The sequence below is a fragment of the Rhipicephalus microplus genome, chromosome 10, assembly GCF_043290135.1.
Source record: "Rhipicephalus microplus isolate Deutch F79 chromosome 10, USDA_Rmic, whole genome shotgun sequence".
NCBI lineage: Eukaryota > Metazoa > Arthropoda > Arachnida > Ixodida > Ixodidae > Rhipicephalus > Rhipicephalus microplus.
The window spans coordinates 57017564-57034678 of NC_134709.1; the positions used below are offsets into that span (position 1 = coordinate 57017564).

Below are 17115 nucleotides of genomic sequence, written 5' to 3' on the forward strand. Positions count from 1 at the left end.
TCACTTTGATTCATAATAAATTAAGTAACGAGTACTCTTTGTGTTAGCGTAAACGGTAGAACGTCGGACGAGTAATTCGAAAGTTCTGGGTTCCTGATGCACTGACGGAAAAGAAGTTTTTAGATGCGAAGCAGCTTATGGCAGAGTTCTGTCAACTGTGCGGGCGAAGTGACCGCACTTACTGCGCATGCGCCAACTCTTCCTCTCTCACGCGATTGCGAGAAGGACGGACGACAGTCTCCCACGTGAACGGCGCGAGGAGTTGTGATGGAGAGGGTGGCGCGAGCACTGCCTCTGCTCCGGGCACCAGCTAATATCTGTGGCTACGCGGTATCTAACCTAACGCTCCCCACAAGGTCAGTGGCGAATGCAGTGGCAGCGGTAACTGCTAAAGATGAAACGCGGGTTTGTCATACTCAAACGCAACGGTAGCGCCGGCAAGCGACCGCGAAAAACATTCAGTCAAACCGATGTAAACGCCATGTGAACCCCCACGCTGCTTCACATCAATTCACGTGGAAGTTAGAAGTGTGGCAGGTTGGGCTAGTTGGTATGGCATGACGATAGTTATAGCGCGAGAACAAAACGACGACACAGCTCGTGTCTTTCGTGTCCTTGTCTCTGTGTCGTCGTTTTGTTCTCGCGCTATAACTATCGTCTCGTGGAAGATTGTGTCATTTTTTCATTCGCTTCACTAATAATGTTGTTGTTGTTGTTGTTGTTGTTGTTGTTAAAAATTTTACGATTCATCAATGAATAGAACGAGAACAATGAAGGCACGCTTACTTTTTCTCATTGAAATCGCTTCCCTGAAAAAACGTGCAACCTACTCTTCAGTTTTCTGGCGTTTAATTGCCGACTGCATCATAACACAGTCGTCAAGTGGAGGGAAAAGGTCTGAGACCTCTGTCTGAGAAACGATCAACGTGTTGGATTTTCAAGTCTCCGACATCTCTCTTCTCATTCCTGACCGATTCCGCCCACCACTTAGTGCAAAATTACCTGTGCACGCCAAAACAATGAGCCACAGCAGTCATTTAACAAATCTCCAAGATTTGCTTTCAAGAGAGAGGACTAGACGGGCTTTTAACATTAGTTGTCAGCCGTTGATTAATGGGAAGTTTAGGTTAACCTCACTGTCTCTTCCTTTTATTTATTTCTCTCTCTCTCTCTCTCTCTCTCTCTCTCTCTCTCTCTATCTCTCTCTACTGACAAACAAGTGTTGAGGACCGGTTGAGCAGTTTACGGAGTTTGTATGATGCAGCACGCCTAAGTTTATTCTGCAATATACCCCTAAAGAGGGTTGTGTATATATATCTCCCCACTGGTTCTACCCTGAACTTTTAGGTGCACTAAAGCGTAAAGATTGCGCGCACAAGAAGACTAAACGTTCTTCATTGAGGAAGTGAAAAAAGAGTTCTGGTTCTTTCTGAACTCCCTATGAAACCATTGTAAACGGGACCACAGTTCATATATTGCAATATTAGAACTAAAACGTTCCTGACAGGCCAGCGGAAGTTTGTAGGCAAACTGTCCACCACATGTGTGGAGTCGTTCAAGCTACTGTAAGTGCAGGTTGTCGCTGAATGTTTTGCCAAGGATTTTTTACCCGTTTTTAAAACCTCCTTTTCTAGGACTCCCATAGGACAACACTACGAGACACATCTAGCGGCCTGTCGCTTGATGTAAAGCTCGTCTGCTCATGCATTAGAAGCTTAAAACCATCCTTATCATGTGGCCCAGATGGCAGCCTTTCCGCCCTAATTATTGCATATGGTAGTATAATTAGCCCAGTACTGGCTACACTATTTAATAACTGTCGGAATTCTTGCACATTTACCAGCGCATGCAAAACTGTATGTGTTTTTTCAGTATTTTAGTCTGGCTGCAAAAGTGATATTTACAATTATCGCACGATTTTTCCACTGGGCGCCACAGCGAAGATCACTGAGCTGGCTCTTCGCAACGTATCACATGTTAGCGTCAAAAATGAATGATTCATAGTTAACAGAGCTTTCTCCTTGGTCGTTCAACTACGACCAATTGTGCTAGTTTCATGGGACATATCACCCCACCTGTTTCTCAGGGAAGACAGGTTAACATAGTCTGTGACCTGAACAAGACGTTTGACTTAGTCAGCCACTCACTGCTTTTGGTTAAACTTGAAAACTTATGTTGACTCATCTGTGGTGAATCTTCCGTACTACTATATGCTTAATCGATCATGTTGTGTTGCGATAAAATGACCGAAAATCTTTCTTGTGCTTTGACTAGTTTTGGCCCTCAAGGGTCGGTATGCGCCCACCCTTACTTTTAGTTTACTCAACGATGTTTTGTTTGTAATTTGTCATTCATTGCTTTTGCACGTTAATGACTTCAAGGTATATAAAAAGCTCATTCACTTAACGACTGTTGCTGGCTTCAGACAGATTTCTGGTGTTTTTCCAAATGTTGTGGCAGCAATAACTTTCCCCTCAACACCTCAAAGAACAATTTTAGGAATATATCTCGCAAAACAACCGAAGTGTCATTGCATCATTTCGATACTCTATCAATACTGTGTCGTTATGTAAGGCTTATGAAAGTAATGTTCGTGTTATTTTTGATAGAATACACATTTTTTGCTCGCAGTAAATGTGCTACTGTGCGTAGCCTGCGTTCTTTAGGCTGTGTTTGCAGAATATCTCGACAATTCAGTTTTTCTGTAGCCTTCCACAAATTGTACACCGCAATATGACTTCCCCAACTTCAATGTGAATATGATCTGTAATTGCCGCACTAAATCTGAAAGTGACGCCATTGAGCGAGTCCAAAAAATCATAAGCAGGATTGACTCTGAATCTGATATGTGGGGTTTAACGTCCAAAAACTACCACACAATTATGAGAGATACCATAGTGGAGGGCTACAGAAATTTCGACCACCTCGGGTTCTTAGGAAATCATAGGACACGGGCCTACAGCAGTTACTCTAAATATCATTCTAACACTGCGATATTATTATCATTGCCATCAATTAATTGCCGACGAAATTGCACTGACGTGTTATTTTTTTAAAATTTAGTTCATGGTAAATATCCTCTCCTTCTTAGTTATGTAAATATTTGGATTCCGCGTATGTTTGCTAGAAGGAATCGATCACTTCATGTACCTGCGAACTTTTTTTCAACTCTCTATTTCTCGCGGAACACAAATTCTTCATAGCGTTAACTCTCAGGACCTTGATGTTTTTCACAGTCCAGTGTCATGTCATGAGTAGTAACATACGCGAGTATGTTACTGACGAACAGTATGTTGATACATTTTGAACGCATTTTTTCCACGTGTATTGATTGTACCTATCTACAATCCATGTGACCAACTGGCATATAAGTGGTTACCATTGCTGTGTTTTGTTTCATTCTGACGAAGGCCGGGCCCACGGTCGAAACGTCAAGTAAAAAATCTTTTCACTTGTGAGTCAAACTCCTTTTATTCTCCTATTATTCCCGGATCCGGCGACAAACGCTCCTCCAATGTCTCTTACTCTGGATTCCGGTCGACCCACAGTGAAAAGAATATCATGGATGTTTCCAAGATGCCAGGTTTCCACAATCGTGTTGGGTGATTCGCAGACCAAGTATTTGCATCAACATTTCGATCCCGTTGTTCCCGGCACACCTGCATTTGTTTCGTTGTGCGGTGCTCTCATTGATGACGTTCACAACTTGCTCGACTTCATCCCGGATACGGCAAAGACTGTGATTATCCATGTCGGCACAAATGACCTTGCGTCCTCTTCAGGTCGCTTCGCCTTCAAAAAGTACTGCTCGCTACTAGAAGCGGTGATTGCACAGCACCCTAATGTCAGGCGCATTTACGTAAGCCTTATTCTTCCACGTTCCGAAAGTCGTCGAAGAAAGTTTAGGAATAGAGCATTCATTCGCCGTTGCAATCGAGAAGCATGTCACTTGAATTTTTTGCTACGCAACCATTGCCGATTCTCCCGACAAGTGTTCTTCATTGATCATGGGTTGGAATGGCTTCCCCCCAGCCGCACACTATGCATGGATGGATTACATCCAAGTTTTGAAGGAGTCGCTTTAATCGCCAGCCATATTCGCAGGCTGTGCGGTCCTTTTCCTAGAAGCACGCCCTCTTCATGGCGCGATTCCTCTTCGGTTGACGCTTTACCAAATGCCGATTTCACTTCCGAATTCCCTGCTCTACCTGCCGTGTCAAATGCGCACCCATCGCCAAGTCCTTTGCTGCGGCTTCCAGTCGACACCTTCGTGCCCGCCTCTACCCAGTCTTCCACCCTTCCTTCCACTACAGCGCCTGCGTCAATGACCTCTTCCAGACTTCCTTCCGGTTCTACTCTGAACTCTTCCCGTGTATCTGTTGGTACACCAACATTTGGGTCTCTTGGTGCACACCGTCAATCCTCTTCGCTTCCTGGCCCTTCTAGTTGTGCCCCTCCCGCGAGGACCAACAAGCGTCTTCGACGTCCTTCTGACTCTGGTTCTCCAAGCCCCCCACCTGTCCGACCTAACCTGACCTCCTCTCCACCTAGTGGCCATCGGGCCACCGCTTCTCCCCCAAGCGCTGCATCCTCTGGTTTTCTTGGCAACCCATTCGTTCAGTGCAGAAACTCTGATGCCACTACGTTACAGCCCGAATGACTACATGTTAGCAATGGTACGTATTCTGCCTCCAACAATACCTATTTTTTGCGCACTAGAAAGGTAGTTGAAAAAACGATACGATCAGAGTTGCATGTTTCCGCATTGAATGCTTACGTGTCAGAATCAGTGGTTCCTAAAGGTCTCATGATTGTGCATCATCCAGCCGTTAAATTGTCGCCCACTCACCAAGCAAAATGGGACGATGCACTAAAGAATGCGTCCTTGAATTTGACCCGTATCATCCTAAATCACTATGAACACTCAGCAAAATCTTTGTCGAACACTGTACGACAACTGCTTTCCCAATCAAGGTTATCATCAGAACAAGTAATACTTCTCGATGAGTATCGGCTTAAGAAACGAGATGAGATTGTCAAGATTAAGATGAGCAAACTTGCGCGTGATAATGTACCTATACCGGCCTCTCTGACGACTGTCGCGTCACGGGCTACGTCAAGAACTTCCTGTAGAACATCCGAGCATGATAACATAGTAAACCTTTCCAATCACTGTTTGTCAGATGACGAGAAGTCTGTATTATCACGTGGCCTCAATTTTTGCCCCGCTTCCGGTGGGTATAACGAATTTCAGTTCCTACAAGATTTAGACAACTTCGCCCGCAACATGAGGCTTCGAGAATTTTTCTATAATATGCCTACGTCGAGTAACTCTACTGCTCCTTTGTTTTCGAATAAGCGATGGACACCTCCAATTCAACGCGAGAAATGCCTAGATCTTTACATTGAAGCGGTCCAGCGAGATCTACTCGAAGCATATCAAAAACAACAACCATTTAAGAGCAACATTTCTATTAAGGAAAAGGAGGCAATAAAGAGCTTGGCTAACAATACCGACATTGTCATCAAGCAAGCAGACAAAGGAGGCGCCATTGTTCTTATGAATCGAGTTGACTATATTTCAGAGGCTTACAGACAGTTACGAAATGACACCTTCTACAGACGCTTGGAAATGGACCCCACTAACGATTTTAAATGTGTCATCAAAAAAGAATTAGAACAACTCGTGGCAGATAAAAAGTTAACAGTCAAGGACCTATCTTTCTTGCTCCCGCTAAGTCCTTCAGCAGGAAGGTTTTATCTACTACCCAAAATTCATAAGACAGGCAACCCCGGCAGACCAATAGTTTCGGCTATTGGTTCCGTAACTGAGAAGATTTCCAGTTTTGTTGACACCCTCATTAGCCATATTCCGCAAACTTACCCGTCCTACATCAAAGACTCAGGCCAATTCTTGAGCGACATTGCCGATTTAATTATTCCTGAAGGATCCCTCTTGGTTACTCTGGATGTTTGTTCCCTATATACAAACATTCCACACAAGGACGGAATCGAAGCTGTTCGTCAGGAATACGAGCGTTCGGCCTCCGACCATTCTATAGATGGCGCAACATTAGCAACATTATTGAAATTAATTCTTCAATACAATAACTTTGAATTCAACGATGACCATTTCGTACAAGTGAACGGGACTTCCATGGGGACTAAAATTGGCCCCAATTACGCTAATATCTTCATGGGTGTGCTGGAGAAAGAATTCTTGAGTAGTCAAACATTAACGCCACTTTTTTATAAAAGGTACATTGACGACATCTTCCTGATTTGGGAACACGGGGAGCATGCATTACTTTCATTTATAACAGCGTTCAACAATGTTCACAGTTCCATATCATTCTCCCATTCATTCTCGGACAAGCGCGCAGATTTTCTTGACATTACTGTTTTTTTGCGGAACGGCAGACTAAGCACCACGCTTTTCAAGAAGCCCACAGACAGGCACCAATATCTTCATTTTCACAGTAGTCATTTAAAGCACTGGAAGACCAGCATTCCATACAGTCAGGCACTCCGTTTCAAACGCGTTTGTACACATGAGTCTGATTATCACCAGAACTGCACTTCCCTGAGGGAATCTTTAGTTAAACAGAATTATCCTGTCCGTCTCGTAGAAGACGCTTTCAAAAAGGCTGACCTCGTCGAACGCAAGACCTTATTAAAGGCACCGAAAAAGACTGCCACCTCACGCCTAACCAACCTGGTCCTCACTCATTCAGCTTCGGCTCCCAGAGTAAACTGTATTCTTCAAAAGCATCATAATATCCTCTTGCAAAGCCAACGTCTCCGAACAATCTTCCCGATTCCACCTAAAGTAATCTACAGACGCTCTAAAAATTTACACGACTTAGTCACATCCTCTAAAGTTACTAAACCGCAATATTCGGGTTGCCATCCATGCAATAAATCACGCTGCAAAATTTGTGCACATATGACAACATCACTTTCAGCTCAGAGTACCGCCTCCGGTTTCAGTCTTAAAATAAAGGGTAACTTTTGCTGTTACACATCGAACGTAATCTATCTTCTGGAGTGCTCTGTATGTGGTATGCAATACATTGGACAAACCGAGACCAGCTTTCGTCTACGTTTTAATAATCATAAAGCACACGCGATTTCCCTTCCTAACTTACCGTTATCGAAACACGTTGCGCTTCCAGGTCATTCCTTCAGCAAGATAAAAGCTACAATTCTAGAGTCAGGCTTTAGCTCCCATCGTGACAGAGAAGTCCGGGAATCATATCTCATCCACAAATTCAGTACCATTGCTTTTGGTCTCAACGAAAATCCCGGCACCTTAACGTTCTTGCGCCAGTAATATGTCATGCGCATTGATCACCTTTTATTATTATATCCTTGAAAATTGTCCGTAACAGTGTAGGTGCTGTTTTTCACGTGTTAATCTTCTGTTATCGGTGTTTTTTTCGTCACCACATGAGCTGTCAATTGCTGTTGAATCTTCTTGTTACGCGAGTATGTTACTGACGAACAGTATGTTGATACATTTTGAACGCATTTTTTCCACGTGTATTGATTGTACCTATCTACAATCCATGTGACCAACTGGCATATAAGTGGTTACCATTGCTGTGTTTTGTTTCATTCTGACGAAGGCCGGGCCCACGGTCGAAACGTCAAGTAAAAAATCTTTTCACTTGTGAGTCAAACTCCTTTTATTCTCCTATTATTCCCGGATCCGGCGACAAACGCTCCTCCAATATATATATATATATATATATATATATATATATATATATATATATATATATATATATATATATATATATATATATATATATATTTCACGCCCGCTCGAAGAATTCTGTCTTGTCTTTTTAATCTTCTCATTTCGCTCGTATCTCTTTTGTCTGCGCGTACTCGCTCTTTTCACTAGATTTGTTTTTCGGAACACTGTCACTATTGTATTGTTTATTTTTATTGTTTTCTCTTTGCATGCGCCTCCACGGAGACTCCTGGGCACGATAAACAATTTATTAATCGGTTAATGATATTGTTACCACAGATGTAATTTAGGTATGTGCACCTGTGTAGCGGGGAACAGGGTGGTGGCAGAAGAAGAGGACGTTCGGTTGGGGCAAAAGCTCGCTGGTGCGCGTTAACTGCTGTATACCGTCGAGTCGGCCGTTACGTCGGCTCTGAATAAACCCTTCTCGTAGCCGTAACAGTGTAGTGGAGGTGCTAGGTACGGCGTGTCGACGTACAACAGAGCCACAGCTGTTCAGAGTTCGCCGTAGCCGTTGTCTAGCCGGTCTGCCACCGACAACAACCGTCATGGCCGAGAGCGAAGGTCGGAAATCAACTGCCTCGACTTCGCGCAGGTCTACGCTGGCTACACCTAGGCATCACTACATGAAACCCCGCCCGTTCGCGGGAATTGCAGGAGAAGATGTGGACGCGTGACCAACGCACTACAAAAGGGTGAGCCGGTACAACCACTGGAACTCTATCGATAAGCTGGATAACGTAGCACTGTTTCTCACGGACACTGCCCTAATGTGGTATGAAAACCACGAAGAGTCCATGACAACATGGGCTCTTTTTTTCTCAAGAACTGAAGAAGTGTTTTGGTGACTTCGACTCAAAGAAGAAAAGCGTGGAGTGGACTCTGGCTGGAAGAGCTCAGACTCCTAGAGAGACGTGCACTGCTTATATAGAGGACGTTCTTAAGCTTTGCAAGATTATAAACCCGCAGATGTCTGAAGAAGACAGGGTCGGACACCACTTGAAATGCATAGTGGAAGACGTTTACAATTTTCTGATAGGCAGGGATGACCTCACCTCTGTCTCCAACATCCAACATCACTGCCGCACGTTTGAAAAACTGAAGACTCGTCGCATTGCCCCGAAATTTGGCAGGCTGGCAAATCTGACAACGCTCGCCAGCGTCGACGTGAGCCCGCCCACCGACCTTGCCGCTACTATTCGGGCAATGGTGCGTGAAGAGCTGCGGTGACAAGGTGGTGGGGTTGACGAAACCATTCCTCACCCACCTACCAATCCACCCTACTACACGGCGGCGCCATTAGCTCCTTTGCCACCATCGGTATGTCTGACAGACGTCAGCGAAACTGAAACTCCGTGGCCATGTCGTGACGAATCCGAGGGCCGACCAGCCATATGGCCAACGCCTTCGTCACGGCCCCGCCACACAGAGGTGGGCAGCCCCCGCTCAGCAAGCTCGTCACCGACCCTCCACAGCTGAGCGGTCTCAGAATTGGTTCGGCGGGCGTCCTCTACCAGTCTGCTACAACTGTGGCTTCGAAGGCCACATTGCCAGGTATTGCAACTACCGGCAGCCGCCAGGGTACGAGCGATCATCGAGATATAACCGTTCCGGCGTTACCCGAGCACCGCCATTCTCGGGAAGCGCGTCTTACGAAATATCAGGACCGCTACGAAACCAATCTCCAGCCTCTGACCGCAGTGTGACACCGCCGCCTGCCCCTCGCGCCAACCGATCACCATCTCCTCGGCGCCGCCACTCCACGCCTCCTACAGAAAACTAGCCGGCGCGGCCGTTGGAGGGGAGGTCGCCGGACAGTCTTCGATTTCAACAGGTGTACCTCCGTTAGCTTCCATGTTTCGAAATAAGGTTCAAGTGCTTATCGATGGTGTACCAACAATGGCGTTGGTGGACACAGGTGCAACTATGTCAGTGATGAGTTTAGTTTTCACCCGCCTCCTTGGACGAAAAGTTATGTTTTGTTGGGACCATCCTGATAGGTTTCGTGGAGTGAGCGGAGAGGTGTTGATTGATTGATTGATTTGTGTGGTTTAACGTCCCAAAACCACCATTTGATTATGAGAGACGCCGTAGTGGAGGACTCCGGAAATTTTGACCACCTGGGGTTCTTTAACGTGCACCCAAATCTGAGTACACGGGCCTACAACATTTCCGCCTCCATCGGAAATGCAGCCGCCGCAGCCGGGAATCGAACCCGCGACCTGCGGGTCAGCAGCCGAGTACCTTAGCCACTAGACCACCGCGGCGGGGCGAGCGGAGAGGTTATAAAACCTGTTGGTGTCTGCACTGTGAATGTTAATTTGGCGTGCCAGAACTTTGTTGCAGAGTTTGCTGCTCTCCCTCATACTACGCATGACGTTATTCTGGGACTCGATTTCTTGAAGCTATGTGGTGCCAATGTCGATTGTCGCACAGGACAAATTACGGTAGATTCCGATATACCAGTTGCGTTTATAGAAAACTCGCCCTGTCAGAGAAGTGCTCTTTGCGTGTCCGTGGACACAAGTGTGCCGCCATCGTCTGCGAAATGTGTCCGTTGTCTGTTCACCTGCAAGCGAGAAAACATTTGACGCAACTGTGGAGCCCGTGCATCTCAGTTGCATAAAGAAGACAGTTTTAATACCCTACTGCACGCTATCGGTTGCGCAAGGGCATATTGGTTTATGGGTGATTAACTGCTCTGACGAACCAACAGTGCTGTCAGAGGGTCTTAAACTTGCACAGATTCGTGAACACCAAGTATTCTTGCTTGCCATCCTTGCAAAAAGCAGCAATTGCCCGGATAAGACCCGTTGCGATAATCTGCACGCCAGGGACACCACTGTTATGGTTATGATCGACAAGTCACTTAGCCCCAAGGAACGTAGTGAACTGGCGAGTATTCTGCACACACATGCCGGTATTTTTGATGTCGCTCAGCACGATTTATCGTCATTCCCTGCTTCTCGCACAAAGCACCGAATCGACACGACAACTCACAGACCTCTCCGACAGAAACCATATCGTGTATGGCCTTCGGAACGCGCAGTGATCAATGAACAGGTTTGCGATACGCCCGAGAAAAATGTAATTCAAGAATCATGTAGTCCGTGGGCCGCTCCAGTAATTCTAGTGAAAAGGAAGGATGGGACATGGCGATTTTTGTTGACTACCGCCGTCTCAACGCATTCACTAAAAAAGACGTATACCCACTCCCGCGGATTGATGATGCTATCGACTGTCTATCATCGGCCTCTTACTTTTCGTCTGTGGATTTAAAGTCAGGCTACTGACAGATTCCAATGCACGAGGAAGACAAGGAAAAAAAACAGCATTTGTTACAACAGATGGACTATTTGAATTTATTGTGATGCCGTTTGGACTCTGCAACGCACCTGCAAATTTTGAGCGCTTTATGGACAACATTCTGCGTGGGTTGAAGTGGGAAGTGTGGTTGTATTACTTGGACAACGCTGTAATCTTTGGGCGCACCTTTTGTGAGCACAACACATGCCTTGACCTCGTGTTGGACTGCCTAAGCAAAGCTCGCTTGGCGCTCAATTCAAAGAAATGTCGCTTCGGAGAGCACCAAACACTCGTCCTTGGACACTTAGTAGACAAAGAAGGCATACTACCGGATCCCGCCAAGAGGGCCGCAATGGAAGCATTTAAGCAACCTCACTCGGTGAATGAACTGCGCAGCGTTTTGGGGCTTTGTTCAAATTTTCGCCGATTCATTCCTGGCTTTGCCAATATCGCACACCCGCTCACGTTTCTGCTTCAGAAATGTGCGCAGTTTGACTGGACCCCTGAATGTGAGTGCTTTTTCGGAGTTTCTTTTGACGTCTCATCCGATTCTTCGGCACTTCAATCCTCTGGCTTCCACTGAGCTTCACACAGACGCCAGCGGCGTTGGTGTAGGTGCTGTCCTGGTTCAACGCTTGAATAACCAAGAACACGTCGTAGCGTATGCAAGTCGCTCGCTCAGCAAGTACGAGCGTAACTACACAGTCACAGAGCAAGAATGTCTTGCAGCAGTCTTCGCAGTGCAGCGCTTCCGGTCCTACCTGTACGGACGCCCCTTTACCGTCGTGACAGACCATCATTCTCTCTGCTGGTTGGTCAATCTGCGTGACCCATCTGGCCGGCTGGCGCGCTGGGTACTTCGTCAACAAGAATATGACTTCACGGTTTCCTATAAAAGCGGCCGACGTCACACTGACGCAGATTGTCTTTCGTGACTACCGCTTCCAACGACGGAATGTGACGCGGACAACTTCGACACCTACATCGCATCACTGGACCAACCATTTCCCAATGCCAAGACCTTTAAGGATGAGCATCAAAGGGACAGCACCATACAGCGACTTCTTGCTACCAAACCAAAATCATCGCGTACACACTTCTGCATCCGAGACGGGCTAGTTTAAAAAACGAACTACACCAGCACCGGCTCACGATTTCTTCTGGTGGTTCCGAAGAGTATTCGCGTTTATGTCTTACAGGATATGCATGATGACCCAACATCCGGTCATATAGGCACAGCGAAAACTCTTTGCCGTCTCCAAGAAAGATTCTACTGGCCCAAAATGTGCCAGACGACGGAACAATACGTGTCAAGCTGTAAAGAGTGTCAACTTCAAAAGCGCCCAACAAGTGCCCCTCCAGGGCGATTACATCTGGTGTCGCCCCTAGAACTCCATTCGAGCAAGTCGGGATTGACCTCCTTGGGTCTTTTTCCCAGTCTTCTGATGGAAATCACTGGATAGTCGTGTGCACCGACCATTTAACATGGTACTGCGAGACAGCTGCCATACCATCGGCAACTGCAGCCGATGCGTCTCTCTTCATGCTACGTTTTGTAATTCTTCGACATATATCTCCCAATATTGTAATCAGTGACCGTGGCTGACAATTCACAGCAGTCGTAGTGGAAGAGATGCTTCGTGTCTGTGCCTCAAGGTTTCGGCACTTCATATCATCCCCAAACGAAAGGTCAAACTGAACGAACGAACAGGACTCTCTAGAACATGCTGTCTATGTATGTCGCATCAGATCACAAGGACTGGGACAGTATTCTACCTTTCATTACATATGCATTCAACACCGCACAGTATGAAACTACCGGCTACAGTCCTTTCTTTCTTCTATATGCTCGACCACATCGTCATACCCTGAATATTATCTTCCCGTGTTTGGAGCACCACAATACGTGCATATACGACATCATCTGTCGGGCAGAAGAAGCTAGACGCCTTGCTTATTTGCGCACTCTTGCTTCGCAAGACCGCTCGAAGGCACATTTTGACCACCGACGCCGACACGTGACGTACAATCGCGGCGACCTAGTGTTTATGTGAACACCTAATAGAAAACGCGGTTTGAGCGAGAAACTACTAGCGCACTATGCGGGGCCTTACCTAGTTCTAGAACGTATCAGTGATTTAGTTTACCGCATAGCGCGTCTCCATTGAAACGGCCGGCAGTGTGCATAAACTGAACTTGCCCATGTTGCACGTTTGAAGCGCTTTATTCCTCGACAGACTGTTTGATTCGCCCAGTGGGCTTCGTCTGTGTGGAGGGAAATGTTACCAAATATGTAATTTAGGTATGTGTAGCGGAGAACAGGGTGGTGGCAGAAGAGGACGTTCGGTTGGGGGCAAAAGCTTGCTGGTGCGCGTTCACTGCTGTATACCGTCCAGTCCACCGTTACGTCGGCTCTCAATTAACCCCTCTCGTAGACGAAACATTATTATTATTATTATTATTATTATTATTATTATTAATTTTATTATTTTTATCATTATTATTATTATTATTATTATTATCATTATCATTATCATTATCATTATTATTATTATTATTATTATTATTATTATTATTATTATTATTATTATTATTATTATTTTTATTATTATTATTATTATTATCCGTTGTACTACGTCCCAAATGCACGATATCTTCTTAAAATGTGATGTACTGTAGGAATCCGGAAAGTTCGATTATGTAGTGTTTTCCAACGTGCCCTGACTTCACGGAGAAAATAAGCCTCATCACTACTGAAATAACCACCATGACCACAGCTCCAGCGAAAAGCATTTTTGCGATCATGTTGTCAGCACCACGTGTTATTTTAAGGACTGTAATGTTCGTTAAGTGTCGCAGTTGCGACGATACGGCAGGGATTGACAAGTGCATTGCTAGAGATTTCTTTATTGTTACCTCCCAAAGGCAGGGTAGTTACATACTGATAGGCATTCATATATCTTTAACTTGCGTTCACTGATGGTAGATATATTGACACCAGTACGCAAACTCTGTTTCGAATACATGCCCCAGACAACCTGGACTAAAATACATCGTTGCTTTCTGTTGGGAGGCAATGCAGTGTTTCACTTAACGCTTGGTGTTGCGTGAGAGACGGTATACAAATTTCACGATTTGTCGCGCCACCAATAATATCTATATGTGATAAAAACCACTTTGCACGTACCATTAGAGCGAGATGTGTCTTCAGAAGGGCTCGAGAGGGCAGCCACTGGGGCAGATGGAGTCCTGCAGGCAAAGAAGCGAACTTTACAGACTGCATGCTTGCAGCAGAGACAAAAAATGAACATTGCCGCAGGTGCTAAACATTGAGTACGATAGCCTATTGGTTTGTTAAGCGTAGGAATAGGTGCCACTCGCTAACCGTAACAGAGTAGAACGGTGGCAAAAAGTACGCGGCTGGTGCAGCGAGCGAAGCGACCTTCACACTGTATGTACTGCTTCAACGCAAACTTTCAGTCAACACTACGCGTACTAAGGCATCAGCTGTAAGATGACCTATTTTAAAGAGCCATCCCACAAAATCACGATAAGTTGTTCAAAGAGTGCGTTTTTTTTGCCGGAGCCACGCAGCCACCTTCCCCTCTTGCACCCTTCGTACGCCTTTCGCACAAAGGAGAAGGCCAGAACGCTTCATCTCAGCTTGAGCCGTGACCGTGCGCATACACACACACACACACACACACAATATTATATATATATATATATATATATATATATATATATATATATATATATATATTATATATATATATATATATATATATATTGTTAAGGCGTTTACTAGCCGGCAACGAGCGAGAATATAAAATGGCGACAGTCACAGCCAAGCACGGGCTCTCAGCGCGAGCGGCGTCCTTGTTGGGTAGCCCCACTAGAAGGTACTCAAGAGTTCGACCCATTTCAGCGTTCAGAGGCTTCGCTACAATTACCCCGGGGTCGAAGAGGGAGCCGCCTGGCGACCTAAGAGCTTGTTACTATGAGTGGGTCATAGTAAGCCTTCAGGCGCTCCACGTTGACGATGTCTCGCCCACGGCGGCGCATGTCCGAAGATTGTTCAACGGGTTCGATCAGATAGTTGACGGGTGAGGTGCGCTCGATGACACGGTAGGGGCCTTCGTATTTGGGACGTAGCTTGGAAGAGAGGCCAGCTGCAGAGGTCGGGATCGAGAGCCATACAAGCGCACCAGGAAGAAACGTGGGCTCAGAAGTGGTAGAGCCATCACGAATACTCTTCTGCCGCTCTTGCTCTTGCGTCGTAAAAGTCTTGGAAAGCTCGCGACACTCTTCAGCAAGCCTGGCTGTCTCGGAAATCGGTGTACACTCAGTTGGATCCGGCGTGTACGGGAGTATCGTGTCCATGGTGTGCGACGGGTGTCTTCCGTACAGCAAGTAGAAAGGTGAAAAACCAGTCGTGCTCCGAGGGGCGGTGTTGTAGGCGTAGGTGATGAACGGCAGTATATTATCCCAATTAGTTTGGTTGGCAGCGACGTACATAGAAAGCATGTCACCGAGGGTGCGGTTAAAGCGTTCGGTGAGGCCATTCGTCTGTGGGTGGTAAGCAGTAGTTTTGCGGGGGACAGAATGGCACTCCGTCAGAATGGCTTCGACGACTTCCGACAAGAAGACACGGCCTCGATCGCTGAGAAGCTCTTGGGGTGGTCCGTGGTGCAGTATAAATTGATGCAGCAGGAAGGACGCAACATCGCCCGCAGTAGCCGCAGGGAGAGCGGTGGTTTCGGCGTATCGCGTTAAATGATCAACGGCAACGATGGCCCAGCGGTTACCAGCCGACGTCAGAGGAAGTGGTCCATACAAATCAATACCTACGCGCCCAAAGGGACGGTCAGGGCAAGGTAACGGTTGCAGACCGGCGTGCGACATGTGGGCTGACGGTTTACGGCGTTGGCAAGTGAGGCAAGAGCGAACGAACTGCTGCACATAGCGGTACATCCCGCGCCAGAAGTAGCGTTGTCGAATGCGATGGTAGGTCTTGAATACCCCAGAGTGCGCGCATTGCGGATCAGAATGGAAGGATTCACATATTTCTGACCGCAGACTGCGGGGTATCACGAGTAACCACTGCCGGCCGTCGGCGTCGTAATTGCGTCGGTGTAGAAGGCCGTCACGGATGGTGAAATGGCGAGCTTGACGACGCAAGGCACGCGTGGATGGCGTTGTGGATGAATCAGAGAGCATGTCGATGAGCGGGCCGATCCAATTATCCTTTCGCTGTTTGGTAGCGATGATGTCAACATCAATGGCAGAAACAGCCGCCGAGGATACTGAGCAGAGCACATCCCCTTCAGGCAGAGGGGAGCGCGAGAGGGCGTCGGCGTCAGCATGCTGGCGTCCGTTGCGGTACAGCACGCGGATGTCGTAGTCTTGTAAGCGAAGAGCCCAACGGGCGAGACGGCCTGAGGGATCCTTCAATGATGAAAGCCAGCATAGTGCATGATGGTCGGTGACGACATCGAATGGGCGACCATACAAATAAGGTCGAAACTTTGTAAGAGCCCAGACGATCGCTAGGCACTCTTTCTCCGTGACTGTGTAGTTTTTTTCGGCTCTCCTGAGCGTACGGCTTGCATATGCTACGACATATTCAGGGAATCCGGGTTTTCGCTGCGCCAGGACAGCGCCAAGACCTACACCGCTGGCGTCCGTGTGCACCTCCATTGGGGCTGTAGGGTCGTAGTGGCGTAGAATGGGAGGCGACGTCAACAAATGGAGGAGCTTCGCGAACGCGTCGTCGCACTCGGATGACCATGAATTGAAGGGCCCGTTACTTCCAAGGAGCTTCGTCAGCGGCGATATTATCGTGGCAAAATTTCGTATGAAGCGTCGGAAGTATGAGCACAGGCCCACGAAACTACGCAGTTCTTTGACAGATGCAGGTTTGGGGAATTCGGCCACGGCCTGAAGCTTGGCAGGATCAGGAAGAATGCCGTCTTTAGACACGACGTACCCCAGTATGGTGAGTTGCCGTGCTGCAAAGCGGCACTTTTTCAGATTTAGTTGCAAGCCGG

General features: G+C 46.8%; 1 protein-coding gene across 5 annotated transcripts in view; it reads right to left on the reverse strand.

Moving 5' to 3' along the window:
- The window catches only part of LOC119181680 (uncharacterized), a 107825-nt gene that overhangs the window by 21437 nt on the left and 69273 nt on the right, over positions 1-17115 (reverse strand). For 4 of the 5 annotated variants that reach the window (XM_075875693.1, XM_075875692.1, XM_075875690.1 and 1 more), the window contains exon 16: positions 14253-14314. The exons of the other annotated variant lie outside the window; for it this stretch is intronic. In XM_075875693.1, the coding sequence (XP_075731808.1) occupies positions 14253-14314 (62 nt within the window). The remainder of the gene's footprint in view (positions 1-14252; positions 14315-17115) is intronic. 5 annotated transcript variants of the gene reach the window in all.